Source organism: Capra hircus, chromosome 10 (assembly GCF_001704415.2).
Source record: "Capra hircus breed San Clemente chromosome 10, ASM170441v1, whole genome shotgun sequence".
NCBI classification, from domain to species: domain Eukaryota; kingdom Metazoa; phylum Chordata; class Mammalia; order Artiodactyla; family Bovidae; genus Capra; species Capra hircus.
Window position 1 is genome coordinate 21,866,622 of NC_030817.1, and position 16,491 is coordinate 21,883,112.

The 16,491-nt window shown below is 49.1% G+C and overlaps 1 protein-coding gene across 1 annotated transcript in view; it reads right to left on the reverse strand.

The window, feature by feature from the left end:
• PLEKHD1 (pleckstrin homology and coiled-coil domain containing D1) overlaps positions 1–2,080 on the reverse strand; it is a 31,896-nt gene extending 29,816 nt beyond the window's left edge. The window contains exon 1 of the mRNA XM_018054039.1: positions 1,654–2,080. Coding sequence (XP_017909528.1) covers positions 1,654–1,802 — 149 coding nt within the window. The 5' untranslated portion in view covers positions 1,803–2,080. The remainder of the gene's footprint in view (positions 1–1,653) is intronic.

Sequence of the window (16,491 nt, forward strand, 5' to 3'; positions counted from 1 at the left end):
GCCCTTGGTAGAGACAAGCCTGCTCCTGGTGCTTGAGAGCTGCCGCTCAGCCCTGGAAACCCCTCACAGCATGGCTTCTCTGCTGCCCCAGGCCTCCACTCAGGGGATCAGAGATAAGCTTAACTTTGGAGGAACTCAAGGAGCCGCCATCCCGTTAAACCCCAAAGAGAAGTCTAGCAGAAGCCAGGTGTGTAAAATGTGAAACAGCACCACAGCTCCATTTGTTCTGCAGACATATTAAATAATTCATCAAAGCAGAACGTCAAAACCACTATTACCATGTCCCTCTGGACTGTGTTCCTGCGCACATAGGAAGCCCCCCTGCTCAGGGGCAGACGCACAGGGTGGGATGGAAGGGGCATCTAGACCCCCTCCTAGTTTCCTGGCAGGGTCATGCCTCCAGGCAGGAGCCATCACACAGCAAACCTCAGAGCTGAGATTGTCCTGAAGGTGAGAACTTTCCAGAAGATGGCCCATTGCTCCTGAAACCAGCATTGGGAGATCCCTGCAAGTTCAGGGCTGTGAACTCCCCCTTCCTCCAATACCTTCCAGGCTGAGTTATGAGTGGCTACCGGCCTCTGGGGAGTGGCCTTGGAGCTGGGACCTGGAAGCTGATGCTGAAGACCCAGGCTGCTTTGACCTTCCCCGCCATGCCTTCCACAGGATCAGTCCTTCTGACAGGACCCATCCATCCTCAGTCCTGCCCCATCTCCCTTCCCCCAGCCCCCAAGAGTCCCTCCTTTCTGTTCCAGCTTCTCTGCCTGAAGCACTGGAGTCTCCCTTCTGTAGGCCCAGTTTAAAGACACACATGAGTGCATGTTCATGCTAAGTCGCTTCAGTCGTTTCCAACTCTGAGACCCCAAGGACTGTAGCCTACCAGGCTCCTCTATCCATGGGATTTCCCAGCCAAGAAAACTAGAGTGGGTTGCCATGCCCTCCTCCGGGAGATCTTCCCAACCCAGGGATCAAACTCTGTCTCTTACATCTCCTGGATTGGCAGGCAGGTTCTTTACAACTAAAGAAGCCCCAGCTTCCACCTGGGAAGCCCCAGTTCCCAGTAAGACTCCTCGGGGTGAGCACAGACTCTCCCAGGCCCTTCCTCTCTCCCCTAGCCAGTGCCTTTCGGAAGCTCCCTCCCTGCATGTACCCGGTTGTTGGAGTAGGTGGAAGTGAGCGGTGGACGGTAGGACACCCATGCCTCACCTCTAAGCCCACTTCTAGAAGCCTGGGGCAGAAGGATGTGAATATGATGGAATTGGGGGCGGGGGTCCCAGGGAGGCTGGCTGAAGACGGGGACGGGGGGTGGGGGGGGGGTTCTTTCTCCAAGGCAGAGTACGCCCCTATCTGACCCAGCTGGGCTCCAACCACCGCCAAGATCTCTTCCGCCCGCGCCCACTCTCCCCACCCCGATTTAGATCCATTCCACAGAGAACTCAGCGGCCCCACCCTAAGTCGACCAGCCTCGGGCAGGGGTGACCCGGTCCGAGGTTGGGATCTACATCTTCCAGGAGAAGCCAGCGAAGAGCGAAACGGGGCGAGGCCAAGGTCACAAGGAAGGCAGGCGCAGGACGGCAGTGAGGGGTTCGGTAGGGGGTCCTTAGGCCCTGATTCCCTCCCCAGGTGGTCCTCACTTGGCGCGGGAGGGGCACTCACCGCCGGGACCACTTGGCCGACGGCCTTCCGAAGGACCGCTTCCACAGCACACCGTAGAGCTGCACCTTGGTGCTGATGTCTAGCGCGTCCGAGTCAGCCTGCTCCAGAGACGGCGAGGGCGACACCGAGTTGGACTTGGACGTGAACATCCTGCCTCGGCGGGGCTGCCCGCGGCCGGGCCCACCCGCTCCCCGGGGCCGGCAGGGACGCGGGGCTCTGGGCGAGGGCGGGCTCGGCGCGAGGCTGCGGGGAGGCGACGTCGGCGGGCGCCGTCTGGGCGCGTCCCAGCCGGCGGAGTCGCGGAGCGGCGCGGCCCGGGAGCTGCGGCATTCAAGTGCGCGGGTCCCGGAGCGCGGCGGCTAGGGGCGAGGGGGCGCGCAGCCTGCGGCTCGGGCTCCGGGCTGCGGCGGGCCCGGCGGGGAGGGAGGCTCAGCCTCCAGTAACAGCATCACCCCCCTCTCCCTGCGACAGCCCCAATTCTGGTGGCCCCGATTGGCTGGGAGGGGCAGGTGAGCTGGCTGGAGGCCGGCCGCGAGCGCCAATCAGTGCGGGCGCCGGCGGGAGGGCCGGGCTCCGTGCGTCCGGAAGGTCCCGGCGGGTAGCCTGGCCCCGGGACGCAGCCCCAGCTCGCCATCCCCGCCCCGCGGGCCCATTTCTCCCCGGGCTCCTTCTCGCATGGGGCGCCTACATCGAAACCGGGGACACGTCTGCTTTGTGACGGGCTTGGAGTCACTCCTCCAGATCCTTAAACTCGTTTTGGATGCGAGAGAGCAGACGATTGGGCTTGGAGTCCCACCTCAGTCCTTACGAGGTTCGGGGAAGCGGCAGTGAACCTTAGTTTTCCCTCCTTTAGGGCGGAGACCCCTTACCTCCTCGGGCAGGGCAGGGAGCAGGTGAGACTTCGGCCGGTGCCCGAGCACCCGCCGGGAGAGGAGACTCCATCGCGGCTGGTAGCCCCTCCCCGCCCGACTCAGGTGGGTCTCACTTTGCACCACCGCTGCCCCCATCCGGATCAGATTTCCCTTCCCAGAACTTGGCTGCCGGCGTCGGAATTTGGCACTCAGTGCCTGTCCCGAACGGTCCGTGCCGCTGGTGTCCGTGATTTATCTGCGCGCCTGGCCCGTGCTCCCTGGGGCCTGGCGCTCCATCCACTTCCGCTCCTCTCGGCGGCTCTAGTTGATCGTCTCACTTTTAGGCGAGGGCGGACGCCTGTCCAAACCCTGGGGACCGCCTGCGGAGAGATTCTGTTAGCACCGCCGCCTGTGGGCACCACTCCCAACGCAGGGAAGCGAATCTGCGCGGTGAGACGCAGCCAACAGAACCAGGCTGCAGTCTCCCTACCCCTGGCCGGGGCGCCGCAGCCATTTCTGGGCAGGCAGGTTTCTTCTGAGCGCTTGGGAAAACCCTCCTTTCTCAGGGTTTCTAGATGCCTCTCTTGTAAGATAAATAAGTCCGATTGGAACAGAGGTTTGCAAATAGGTAGTTGTTCAGTCACTAAGTCGTGTGTCAGACTCTGAGACCCCATGGACTGCCATAGGCCAGGCTTCCCTGTCCATCAGCATCTCCTGGAGTTTGCTCAAACTCAGTCCATCCAGTTGGAGATGCCACCCAACCATCTCATCCTCTGTCTTCCCCTTCTCCTCTTGCCCTCAGCCTTTCCCAGCATCAGGGTCTTTTCCAGTGAGTCGGCTCTTCGAATCGGGTGGCCAAAGTATTGGAGCTTCATCTTCAGCATCAGTCTTTCCAGGATTTTCAGGATTGATTTCCTTTGATTTTCAGGATTGATTTCCTTTAGGATTGACTGGTTTGATCTCCTTGGTGTCCAAGAGACTCTCAAGAGTCTTCTCCAGCACTGCAAATAGGTAGCCTGACTGTCAAATCACTTTATAGATAAACTTTATTAATTTGCCAAAGTAAAAAGTAAAAAATTGAGGTATTAATTAAAGTATGACAAAACGTACCGATCTGAAGTATTTGTTTGATGAGGTTTATTTGATGAATGTAAACGGAGAGTCAGTGACTGAGCTGAACTGAACTGATACACAGAGTCACCACTACCCAAAGCAAGATGCAGTGCATTTCCATTACCCCAGAAGTTTCCCTCATGCTCATGCTTATTCAACGTCCCCTCCTCACTCCCTCCCAGGCAAGCCACTTTCTGACTCATCAACCTTTACAAGCCTTTGTAAAAGTTTATACTGTAATGCCTAAAATGGCATTCTCTACAGAGCAACTATCCCGTTGTCTTTCAACCTGCCTGCTTCTCTCACTGTTAACCTGCTTGACTTCTCCCTGTAGGCATTTGAATTTATGATCTTCACTCAGTGCTCCTCCAAGGCCTTCCCAGGTCTGCATAGTATGAGTCTAGTTAAGAAAAGTGAAAGTGAAGTCGCTCAGTCATGTCTGACTCTTTGCGACCCCATGGACTATAGCTTACCAGGTTCCTCCATCCATGGGATTTTCCAGTCAAGAGTACTGGAGTGGGTTGCCATTTCCTTCTCCAGGCGATCTTCCCAACCCAGGGATTGAACCCGGGTTTCCTGCATTGTGGGCGGACACTTTACCATCTGAGCCACCTAGTTAAGAAGGAGCTTAACAAAGGCCTTCTCCAGCCTGGCACCTTTCCCCTAACCAAGTCCTGGGGTCCTAAGCCCAGGCAACATCCCCTTGTTTCTCCCTGTCCAAAGGGGCAAATTTGAATTCCTCTCTTGGCTCATGTTGCTCTGCAGAACATCTTAGGCTCAGCTATAACACAGGGTCCAGGGCTCGAGTCATTCAGAAGGAAAGAGACAGGACTAGGAAGATGATGAGAGCCCTCAGAGGGGATACAAAGTAGACATTTCACGCATTGGGGGGTTAATTGGGGCACATGCTTTAATGCTTGGAAAATTTCCTACTTTAGGAGTTCTGTTTTTTCCAGATGGGAGCCTGAAAACTTGTGTTGGAAGCTTGTGGTGTGGAGTTCACTGGTCAGGGGATCAGGGCGGGACTCTGAGTGGCAGGTGACAAACATGAGGAGATAGCATGCACAGCCATCAGTTTTCCAAGAGCGAATACCAGAGGCATCTGTCTGGCTTTGGGCGATAGCTGGGGCTGCAGGGTTGTGTTCCCAGCTACAGCTCCTAGCAGCATTTGACTGGCTGCAGGAGCAGTCACAGGCGGGTGGGCTCCTGGGAGCATCCACATGGCAGCATCAACAGCCTGCCCATCCGGCTGCTTCTGCAGTTGTGGGAGAAAGGCAGGATGCCTGGAATCATCTTTGAGGAAGTCCTTCCCAAGAAGAAGGGCTGGGTGAGCCCAGATGTCTCCTGGGAAAGCACCGTCTTGTTCCATTTCTTCAGTGGAAGAAATTGAGCACAGGTTTCTTCAGTGGCAAAGAGAAAGCAATCTTTGCCTCTTCTCTCTGCATACAGGACATCTGTATAGACTTTAGCCAGAGGTCTATTGACATAGACCCCTGCTCTATAGCCAGAGATGTCTATAGACATCTGTATAGACATCCTAATAGACCTTAGCTAATGATAGTCAGGGAGAGGTGGAAAGACTGCCACGAGGCAAGCAGCGAGAGTGTGATGGTCCACTAGGTACTAAATGGCTCCTGCTTCCCTCAACTAACCGGTCCAGATTAAGACAAGCCAGGCTTGTTAGAAGCCGTTTCTACTTCCATCGTGTTCTCTGCTCCAGCTGGTGGGAGTGCAGGATGTCTGGCAGATAGTTTAGCAGAAGACACACCAAGCAGGGTGCCAGTCCACTGCCCCAGCCCGAGTTTGGGCCAGGGCTGTCCAATCTTATCATAAAGTAAGTCAGGGTGGAAACTCAGGGTCCTGGTGCACTGCAGACTCAAACACATAGCTGATGTTCTGAATATATGATTTACGTCATATTTATTTCATTTCATGTTGGAAACATCCCCAATGAGGTGTCTTACTTTTAGTTTTCCAGATGAGAAAAATGAAGTTCAAAACAGTTGTCTACCTAAGATCACCAAGCAATTCATTTCCTGGAACATGGTAGGCACTCAAATATGTGCCAAATAAAGGAAAGTGGCAGGATTTGGTTTGAATCCTAAGTCCATACTTCTCACACTGCAGCACACTGCTGCGTAAGGTGCCATCTGGAGAAATCTGGACCTTTCTTTCAGTCTTTCCCCTTTTTTCCCAGTAGCTTCTCTCAGTTGCCAACTGATTTAAAGTTCCAGGCTCCTACAGTACTGAAGATAAAACTCCACTTGCACTATGAAATTCCAGCCTTTCAGCTGTGTTCAGGATTAGATTCCTAATAATGAACACACATTTTCTTTTTCCTATTGTTTTTATTTTTTGCCAGCTTTCCTGAGATATGATTTACAAATGAAAATTGTATACCTTTAATACGTGTGTTCTAAGTCGCTTCAGTTGTGTCTGACTCTTTGCAACCCTATGGACTACAGCACACCAGGTTTCCCTGTTCTTCACTACCTCCCAGAGTTTGCTCAAACTTATGTCCATTGAGTCAGTGATGACATCCAACCTTCTCATCTTCTGTTGTCCCCTTTTCGCCCTACCCTCAGTCTTTCCCAGCATCAGGGTTTTTTCCAATGAGTTGGCTCTTCACATTAGGTGACCAAATTATTGGAGCTTCAGCTTTAGCATCAGTCATTCCAATGAATATTCAGGCTTGATCTCCCTTAGGATGGACTGGTTGGATCTCCTTGCAGTCCAAGGGACTCTCAAGAGTCTTCTCCGGCACCACAATTTGAAAGCGTCATTTCTTTGGAGCTCAGCCTTCTTCTTTATGGTCCAGCTCTCACATCCATACATGACTACTGGAAAAACTATAGCTTTGACTAGACAGGTCTTTGTCGGCAAAGTAATATCTCTGGTTTTTAATACACTATCTAGGTTTGTCATAGCTTTTCTTTCAAGGGGCAAGTGTCTTTTAATTTCATGGCTGCAGTCACCATTTACAGTAATTTTGGAGCCCAAGAAAATAAAGTCTGTCACTGTTTCCATTGTTTCCCCATCTATTTGCATTAAGTGATGGGACCAGATGCCATGATCTTAGTTTTTTCATGTTGTTTTAAGTCAGTTTTTTCACTCTCCTCTTTCACCTTCATCAAAAGGCTCTTTAGTTCCTCTTTGCTTTCTGACATTAGGGTGGTGTCATTTGCATATCTGAGGTTATTGATATTTCTCCTGGCAATCTTGATTCCACCTGTGCTTCATCCAGCCCAGCATTTTGCATGATATACTCTGCGCACGAGTGGAGCTACCCCGTGCCCAAGGGCAGGGGTGGTGGCCGAGGGGAGCTACCCCCACTTCCAAGGTAAGGAGCAGTGGCTGCGCTTTGCTGGAGAAGCTGTGAAGAGAGACCCCACGTCCAAGGTAAGAGAAACCCAAGTAAGACGGTAGGCACTGAGAGGGGATCAGAGGGCAGACAGAGTGAAACTACAATCACAGACAACTAGCCAGTCTGATCACATGGACCACAGCCCTGTCTAACTCAATGAAACTAAGCCATGCCATGTGGGGCCACCCAAGATGGCTGGGTCACAGTGGAGAGGTCTGACAGAATGCGGTCCACTGGAGAAGGGAATGGCAAACCACTTCAGTATTCTTGCCTTGAGAATCCCATGAACAGTATGAAAAGGCAAAAAGATAGGATACTGAAAGATGAACTCCCCAGGTCGGTAGGTGCCCAATATTCTACTGCAGATCAGTGGAGAAATAACTACAGAAAGAATGAAGGGATGGAGCCAGAGCAAAAACAATACCCAGTTGTGGATGTGACTGGTGATGGAAGCAGGGTTTAATGCTGTAAAAAGCAATATTGCTTAGGAACCTGGAATGTTAGGTCCATGAATCAAGGCAAACTGCAAGTGGTCAAACAGGAGATGACAAGAGTGAACGTCAACATTCTAAGAATCAGTGAACTAAGATGGACTGGAATGGGTGAATTTAACTCAGATGACAATTATACCTACTACTGTGGGCAGGAATCCCTTAAAAGAAATGGAGTAGCCATCATAGTCAACAAAAGAGTCCGAAATGCAGTACTTGGATGCAATCTCAAAAATGACAGAATGATCTCTGTTCATTTCCAAGGCAAACCATTCAATATCACGGTAATCTAAGTCTATGCCCCAACCAGTAACACTGAAGAAGCTGAAGTTGAACAATTCTATGAAGACCTACAAGACCTTCTAGAACTAACATCCAAAAAAGATGTCCTTTTCATTATAGGGGACTGGAACGCAAAAGTAGGAAGTCAAGAAACACCTGGAGTAACAGGCAATTTTGGCCTTGGAGTACAGAATGAAGCATGGCAAAGGCTGATAGGGTTCTGCCAAGAGAATGAACTGGTCATAGCAAACACCCTCTTCCAACAACACAAGAGACAACTCTATACATGGACATCACCAGAAGGTTGACACCGAAATCATACTAATTATATTCTTTGCAGCCAAAGATGGAGAAGCTCTATACAGTCAGCAACAACAAGACTGGGAGCTGACTGTGGCTCAGATCATAAACTCCTTATAACCAAATTCAGACTGAAATTGAAGAAAGTGGAGAAAACCACTAGACCATTCAGGTATGACCTAAATCAAATCCCTTATGACTATAGTGGAAGTGAGAAATAGATTTAAGAGACTAGATCTGATAGATAGAGTGCCTGATGAACTATGGATGGAGGCTCGTAACACTGTACAGGAGACAGGAATCAAGACCATCCCCAAGAAAAAGAAATGCAAAAAAGCAAAATGGCTGTCTGAGGAGGCCTTACAAATAGCTGAGAAAAGAAGGGAAGCAAAAAGCAAAGGAGAAAAGGAAAGATATACCCATTTGAATGCAGAATTCCAAAGAATAGCAAGGAGAGATAAGAAAGCCTTCCTCAGTGATCAATGCAAAGAAATAAAGGAAAACAATAGAATGGGAAAGACTAAAGATCTCTTCAAGAAAATTAGAGATACCAAGGGAACATTTCATGCAAAGATGCGCTTGATAAAGGACAGAAATAGTATGGACCTAACAGAAGCAGAAGATATTAAGAAGAGGTGGCAAGAATACACGGAAGAACTGTACAAAAAAGATCTTCACGACCCAGATAATCATGATGATGTGATCATTCACCTAGAGCCAGATATCGTGGAATGTGAAGTCAAGTGGGCCTTAAAAAGCATCACTATGAACAAAGCTAGTGGAGGTGATGGAATTCCAGTTAAGCTCTTTCAAATCCTGAAAGATGATGCTGTGAAAGTGCTGCACTCAATATGCCAGCAAATTTGGAAAACTCAGCAGTGGCCACAGGACTGGAAAAGGTCAGTTTTCATTCCAATCCCAAAGAAAGGCAATGCCAAAGAATGCTCAAACTACTGCACAATTGCACTCATCTCACATGCTGGTAAAGTAATGCTCAAAATTCTCCAAGCCAGGCTTCAGCAATACGTGAACCGTGAACTTCCTGATGTTCAAGCTGGTTTTAGAAAAGGCAGAGGAACCAGATATCAAATTGCCAATGTCCTCTGGATCATCAAAAAAGTAAGAGAGTTCCAGAAAAACATCCATTTCTGCTTTATTGATTATGCCAAAGCCTTTGACTGTGTGGATCACAATAGAGTGTGGAAAATTCTGAAAGAGATGGGAATACCAGACCACCTAACCTGCCTCTTGAGAAATCTGTATGCAGGTCAGGAAGCAACAGTTAGAACTGGACATGGAACAACAGATTGGTTCCAAATAGGAAAAGGGGTACGTCAAGGCTATATATTGTCAACCTGCTTATTTAACTTATATGCAGAGTACGTCATGAGAAACGCTGGGCTGGATGAAACACAAGCTGGAATCAAGATTGCCGGGAGAAATATCAATAACCTTAGATATGCAAATGACACCACCCTTATGGCAAAAAGTGAAGAAGCTAAAGAGCCTCTTGATGAAAGAGGAGAGTGAAAAAGTTGGTAAAGCTCAACATTCAGAAAACAAAGATCATGGCATACGGTCCCATCACTTCATGGGAAATAGATGGGGAAACAGTGGAAACAGTGTCAGACTTTATTTTTCTGGGCTCCAAAATCACTGCATATGGTGATTGCAGCCATGAAATTAAAAGACGCTTACTCCTTGGAAGAAAAGTTATGACCAACCTATACAGCATATTAAAAACCAGAGAGATTACTTTGCCAACAAAGGTCCGTCTAGTCAAGGCTATGGTTTTTCCAGTGGTCATGTATGGATGTGAGAGTTGGACTGCGAAGAAGGCTGAGCACCAAAGAATTGATGCTTTTGAACTGTGGTGTTGGAGAAGACTCTTGAGCATCCCTTGGACTGCAAGGAGTTCCAACCAGTCCATTCTAAAGGAGATCAGTCCTGGGTATTCATTGGAGGGACTGATGCTGAAGCTGAAACTCCAATACTTTGGCCACCTGATGTGAAGAGCTGACTCATTGGAAAAGACCCTGATGCTGGGAAAGATTGAGGGCAGAAGGAGAAGGGTACAACAGAGGATGAGATGGTTAGATCTCATCGGCATCACCGACTCGATGGACATGGGTTTGGGTGGAGTCCGGGAGTTGGTGATGGACAGAGAGGCCTGGCATGCTGCGGTTCATGGGGTCCCAAAGAGTTGGACACGGCTGAGTGACTGAACTGAACTGACTCTGCATATAAGTTAAATAAGCAGGGTGACGATATACAGCCTTGACGTACTCCTTTCCCAATTTGGAACCAGTCTATTCTTCCATGTCTGGTTCTAACTGTTGCTTCCTGACCTGCATACAGGTTTCTCAGGAGGCAGGTTAGGTGCTCTGGTATTCCCACCTCTTCAAGAATTTTCCATAGTTTGTTGCGCGCTACACAGTCAAAGGCTTTAGCGTAAAGAAGCAGAAATAGATGTTTTCAACTCCACAGATAAATGAAACATACAGCATTTCTCTTTCTGTGTCTGGTTTATTTCACTTAGTATAATGTCGTCCAGGTTGACCCACATTTGTTGCAATGACAGATTTTCTGGTGAAATAATATTCCAATGTGTGTGTGTGTGCATATGAAATGTTCTTTTTCCATTCAATCATCAGCGGACCCTTTCAGTTGTTTCCACGGTTGGCTATTGTGGATAATGCTGCAAAGAACATGAGAATGCAGATAGCCCTTTAACACACTGATTTCATTCTCTTTGGATATAGATATCAGACGTGGGGTTTCTGGATCATATGGTAGTTCTATTTTTAATTGTTTGAGGAACCCTCATAGTGTTTCCATAGTAGCTGTAGCAATTTACATTTCCACCAACAGTGCACAAGGGTTCCCTTTTCTCCACAACCTCACCAATATTTATCTCTTGTCTTAATGAGAATAGCTATCCTCATAGGTGTGACATGCTATCTCATTGTGGTTTTGATTTGCATTTCCCTGCTGATTAGTAATGCTGAACACCTTTTCATGTACCTGTTGGCCATTTGTATTTGTTCCTTGGAAATATGTCTACTCAGGTCCCTTGCCCATTTTTTCATCAGGTTGCTCCTTTGCTCTTAAGTTGATTGAGTTCCTTACATATTTTGGATGGTAACCTCTTATCAGATAAATGGTTGGTGAATATTTTCTCCCATTCCATAGATTATTTTCATTTTGTGGATTCCTTTACTGAAAATGAACAGACATTTTCATGATGTTGCTTTTACCTATCGTCTGCAGGTTCACGTGGTAGTCACCATTCTTCCATGAAGCAGGTATTAGCATGCCTGTTGTATATGCCCAGCCCACAGTAGTTAAATATGTGAGTGCCAACAGGGATCCGGCTCTCTGATCTTATGCTTCAGCCAGAGTGAGTCGGACACAGAGGCTTTCTTAACCCACTGTGGCCAGAGATGGGCAGGAAGACCTTCTCAGGCAGGAAACAGTGACGAGGGTCTCCCTGGACTGTCACAGCCTGATTGGGCCTCCAAAGCTCCCAGCAACCTGGGCAAAAGTGGCTCTTCCCATAGTGCCATCTCCGCAGCCCCTAGCCCTCCCTGGCCCTGGCCCCACCCTCAGGCAGGCGGCCAGTCTGGTGCTGAGCGAAGGACCCAGGGACACTCCTCCTCAGGTTCCCTGAGCTCTCCTGACTCCCGTGTCAGTCTGATGCCTGGGCCCAGCACAAGTGTCCTCAGAGGGCCAGGAACCAGAAGAAACAGGAAGATCTGGGCTCCAGGCCAGGCCCTGCTGTAGTACTGAATCTCTTCCATAGACGTCTTTTCCTCCTCCAGTCCTAATTCCATCATTCAGGCTCCTGTCCTGGTTTCCACAGGGTATGGCACTAATTCAGCTAAAATTGCACTCTCCTCTTGGTTGCAGTGAACGTTTGCCCATCCTTCCATCCTAGCACCTGTCTGTCTGCCTTGTTGGGAGTTTTTCTTTTCCCTTCCAGACTGTGAGCTCCTGGAAGCAGGGTCCAGGGCATGCAGTAGGTGCTCAGCAAATGCTTGCTGAACAGATTCTTCTTTACCTGGCCCCTGTTCTGGTGCTTCAGATTCTTGTTTCAATTTGCCAACTGAAAGGAGACTGACTTCTCAGGCCCTCCGCTGTCCCTCATCTATAAAACAGAATCTGTGGGGAGGCGTGAAAGCAATCTTTAGATGGATGGCAGACTTGTCAATGGCTTTTGGCGTTAGGAAGGGTTAATTCCAGGTTCTGCCATTAGGTGTGTGAACCAAGGACAAGCCCTGGACTTCTCTGGGCTTCTCAACTTGCACTGTGTAGTCAGTCATCTTCCACTTGGACTATGTAGTAGCCTTTTCAAATGACTCCCCACCTACAGCAGGGTCCCCCAAGGAATCCTGGCTTGCCACCATCACTCATGGGATCTTCTCAAGACTCAAAGGTTCATGTGAGCTTTGTGTTTAAAATCCTTGACTGGATCTCCATTCCTTCAGCCCCAGTTCCCCATTTCTGACCTTTGACTTAACATGCTCCTCAGTCTGGTCCTGACTTATTATCAAGGCTTAACCCCGTCACCTTATCACACCTTCTCTGCTTTGGTTACACTGATTCTAATATTTCAAGGAGCTACCACGCTCTTTCATATCTTTTTACTTGCCTGGAATTCTCTTAGTCTGGAATACTTTTTGTATCTTCCGCAAATTCTACTTCAAGATTCAGCTCAAATGACTCTTCTTTTGTGAAGTTGTATCTGATGGCATCCCTTCTGGGGATGAAAGCACTTCTTTTTATAGAATTGTATTCCATTTTGACTAATTTCTCATGACCAGCATAGGCCTCAGACTCTTATCCTAGTGGCAGGGCTTGACTGCCCGCAGGGGAACCCAAGAGGGAGGGGCTGGAGGGGCAGAGGAGACAAGAAGTGGAGGGTGGAGGCTTTCGGGAGACGGTGGTAGCAGAGGAAGATGGTGAGACATTTCCTGATCCCGGAAAACCAAGTGTAAGATCAACGCCTGCAGCTGAAAGACGAAGGGGGTGGGGAGAGCACATGTGGGTACAGACCCACTGCCCCGTCCCCAGGCAAGCCCCCATTCTAGATGTCTTGAGACAGGAAGTCCCTTGCATTATAGTTCAGTTCTCATTAGCAAGGTCACCCTCTGGTCAAGTAGGCTTCTGCCATCTCTACCCAACAACTGCTCACACCTGAGGTTGTCAGTGTGACGTATTTTGGGGGTGGCCAAGGACCTCCTAACCTGCCAGCCTTGTCACAGCACTGACGCAGGTTCTCAGCATCCAAAGGCATCACTGAGGACAGCACAACTGCTCAGAAAAACACCAGAGGTAAAAAGGACTTCCCCTGTGTGTGATGTGTGGGTTTAAATGTACACATTTAGCTTCTAAGAGCAAAGACAATACTTCACTAGGGGATGAGAGATGGACTCAGTCTGGCCAATAAGCCCACAGCCATTCACTGTCACAGTCTCACACGCTCTCCCATAAAGTCCGAGGGAGAGCTAGGGTGCTGCTTTCTCCTCTGGAACAGGGTTAACAATCCATGGGACCAGGCGCTTAGAGGCTTGGGTACCAGTGGTGGCTCCGTCCTTACTCCGTGAAAAGATCTTGGGAAAGTTACTTTGCAAAGCTTGTGGCTTTATATATAGAAAGGAGCCCTTCCAATTCAGCATCACGTTATCCTTGGACTATTTCTTTTAGATCCAGTAACATATTCTTTTCTGGTTTCTCAAAGTAAGAACAAGGGTGAAGGCAGAGAGAGAAGAGGAGAATGTAAGGCGGGTTCTATGAATTCTCACATTTCCACCACTACCGCACCCTCAGCCCCAGGGAAGACCCAATTCACACGGGGCTGGAGGCATGGAGGAAAGAGGTGGAGGGTAGAGGCTTTGGGGAGAAGGTGGTAGCAGAGGAAGATGGTGGGTGGGGCACTTCCAGGCCAGGTCTCTTAGGTAAATGAGAGTTGGGGAGGGAGAGCTGGGGGGTGGAAGAAAGATTGGGCACCCCTCCCAGGTGGGTCAGGTCCTCTGAATAAAACTGACACCCATGTTCAGAGGTTTAATGAGGGGAGTGCTTGGGCCCCAGCCAGGAATGGGGGAGGCAAGGAGTCACCAAACCCCACCTTGAGGTGCCAGGGGAGCCACTAGAACACAGAGATGGGGACACTGCGGACCCCCACCTGCTCAAGGCATCATGTGACAGGGGCTCAGAGCGAGGGCAGCCAGGACTGCACCTGGGAGGGGCCCTGGCGGCAGCGGAGGCAGGAATTACAAGGACCTTGGCTGGGCTCGGTTATCTGTAGGATTTTCAATCTGGAAGCTTTGGAGCCACGTAGGGAGCCAGCACACCAGCTCTCGCCTCCCCCCTCCTCCCTCCAGCCGTGGCACCTCTGAGGCAGGGTCCCTCTTCCTGTGCCCCAGAGCGTGGGTCTTCCCTATCCCACCTTTTCGAGGTCGTCCTGCCCAGCCTTTTGGCTCAGGGCAGCCGTCATCTCCCTCTGACGCTCTCCCCGAAGCCCACCCGGGGTTTCTTGCCCCCACGTGTTCTCTATGCCTTCCTGGCTCCCAATAATAATAATTGGCTTCATTGCCAGTTGTTTTATTTGAACCCCGCACTGAACAACAAGCTCATTAAGGACTGGAACAGACCCTTATTCCCTTCTGTACAGCTCTGGGAATTGCCTGGTCTGTAGGAAGGGCTGTTAACCCTGCTGGGTGAAGAGTGGGTTGGTGGAGAGGCAGGGCTCCACTTCTGGTTCCACCCTAGGGACAGTATGGTATCTGTACCCTCCCGCACTTGACAGCCCCTGAAGGCATCTGGTGATGGCTGTCAAACTCCGCCCTCAAGAGCATTCCAATGCCTTCCACCCTGTCTCCAGGGCCCCGGCTTCCCATCCCTTCCCTGTGCTCTCTCCTCTGACAGCTCCAGAATTTGTCAGGATCCCTTTATAAGTAAGGCAACCAGACTGGGACAAATGGTTTCACTCATCCAAAATTTATAGAAACTGGGCGGTAGCTATCACTGCAATAGCAATCAGTAGCTAAGCCAGAAATGGGATCCAGGTTTTCCCATCCCTAAATTAGTCACACAGCACCTTACTAATGTTAGCACTGGATTCATAACCTGAACTGGGTCAGTTTCGCACCTGTCTGCTCAGTCTCCTGCCCTGACAGCCCTCACCTCAGTGTGAGACAAAGGCAGAGCAATAGCAAGGCCGGCAGCAGGTCCCACCGGGAGTCAGGGCAGCAGCTAGTGGAGGAAAGGAGGGGAGAGCACAGACAAGGAAGGCAGTGGCCCCTCAGAACAGGCTGATTCATTTAACAACATATTTTTTTTTTGAGAACCTAGCCTCCTGGAGCTTATATTTTAGCAGAGAAGAGGGACAAAGTAAAGGGGACATATATTACAAAGCAGATTAAAAGGTGATCAACTTCTTACCCCCGTGGTTCTTATCACTGATGAGCAGATTACAACTTTAAATACAGTGGTCACATCCATGGAATTCTCCAGATCAGAATACTGGAGTGGGTAATCTTTCCCTTCTCCAGTGCATTTTCCCAACCCAGAAATTGAATCGGGGACTCCTGCATTGCAGGTGGATTCTTTACCAACTGAGCTATCAGGGAAGCCCTGGCCTAACTAAAGAAGACGCTAGAACAAGATCTGGAGGAGGGGCATTGACACGGGGCAAACGGGGACACAAAGCTGGTTTATTTCCTACATCCAACAAACTAGACTGCATGACACCGCTTTAGCTTGTTAAGAATTAGAAATTAAACAGGATAATGACTGTTGGCTATTTTGACTAAACCTGTGTATATATAATCTGTATTCATATACAGGTACATAGATACATATATTTTGATCTCAGGGTGATAGGATAAAAGGGCTTTTGAAGCTGGCTTTTGAAGATTTCACAACCCACTGCTTAAGGCAAAGGAGGGATGACTTCGTGAGAGATGGCAGGAATCATGAGCACTACGTCCTTATGGCCTATTTTCTTATTCATGAGGAGAGGTTTTCTGGAAACATGTTAACACTCTGGGTACAACCTTTGTAACTAGTTGTAGCATATGTGATACACATAGAAAGTCAGCACACAGTGGATTAGTAATAATGAAATCTAATGAATAAGCAGACAAGTGATACATTCAAATGACATATGGCTATATATGGCTCTTATCAGCATATGTTAAAACCTGAGCTTCAGTACTACAGAGGGAGAAAATATTTATCAAATTTATAATTTTCCCTTCCATTTAAATCTGTTTCCAGGGTCCCCTGTTCATAGTGTCTACATACTCAGATTAGTAACTGTGCCCTTTGAAATGCATCCATGTGATGGGGATCTACTGGCCTGCATCTCTTTTCTGGGCTTAGATAGGTACCTTCATAAATAATATTTGGTGACAGCAAAGGCAAAGGAAAAAAA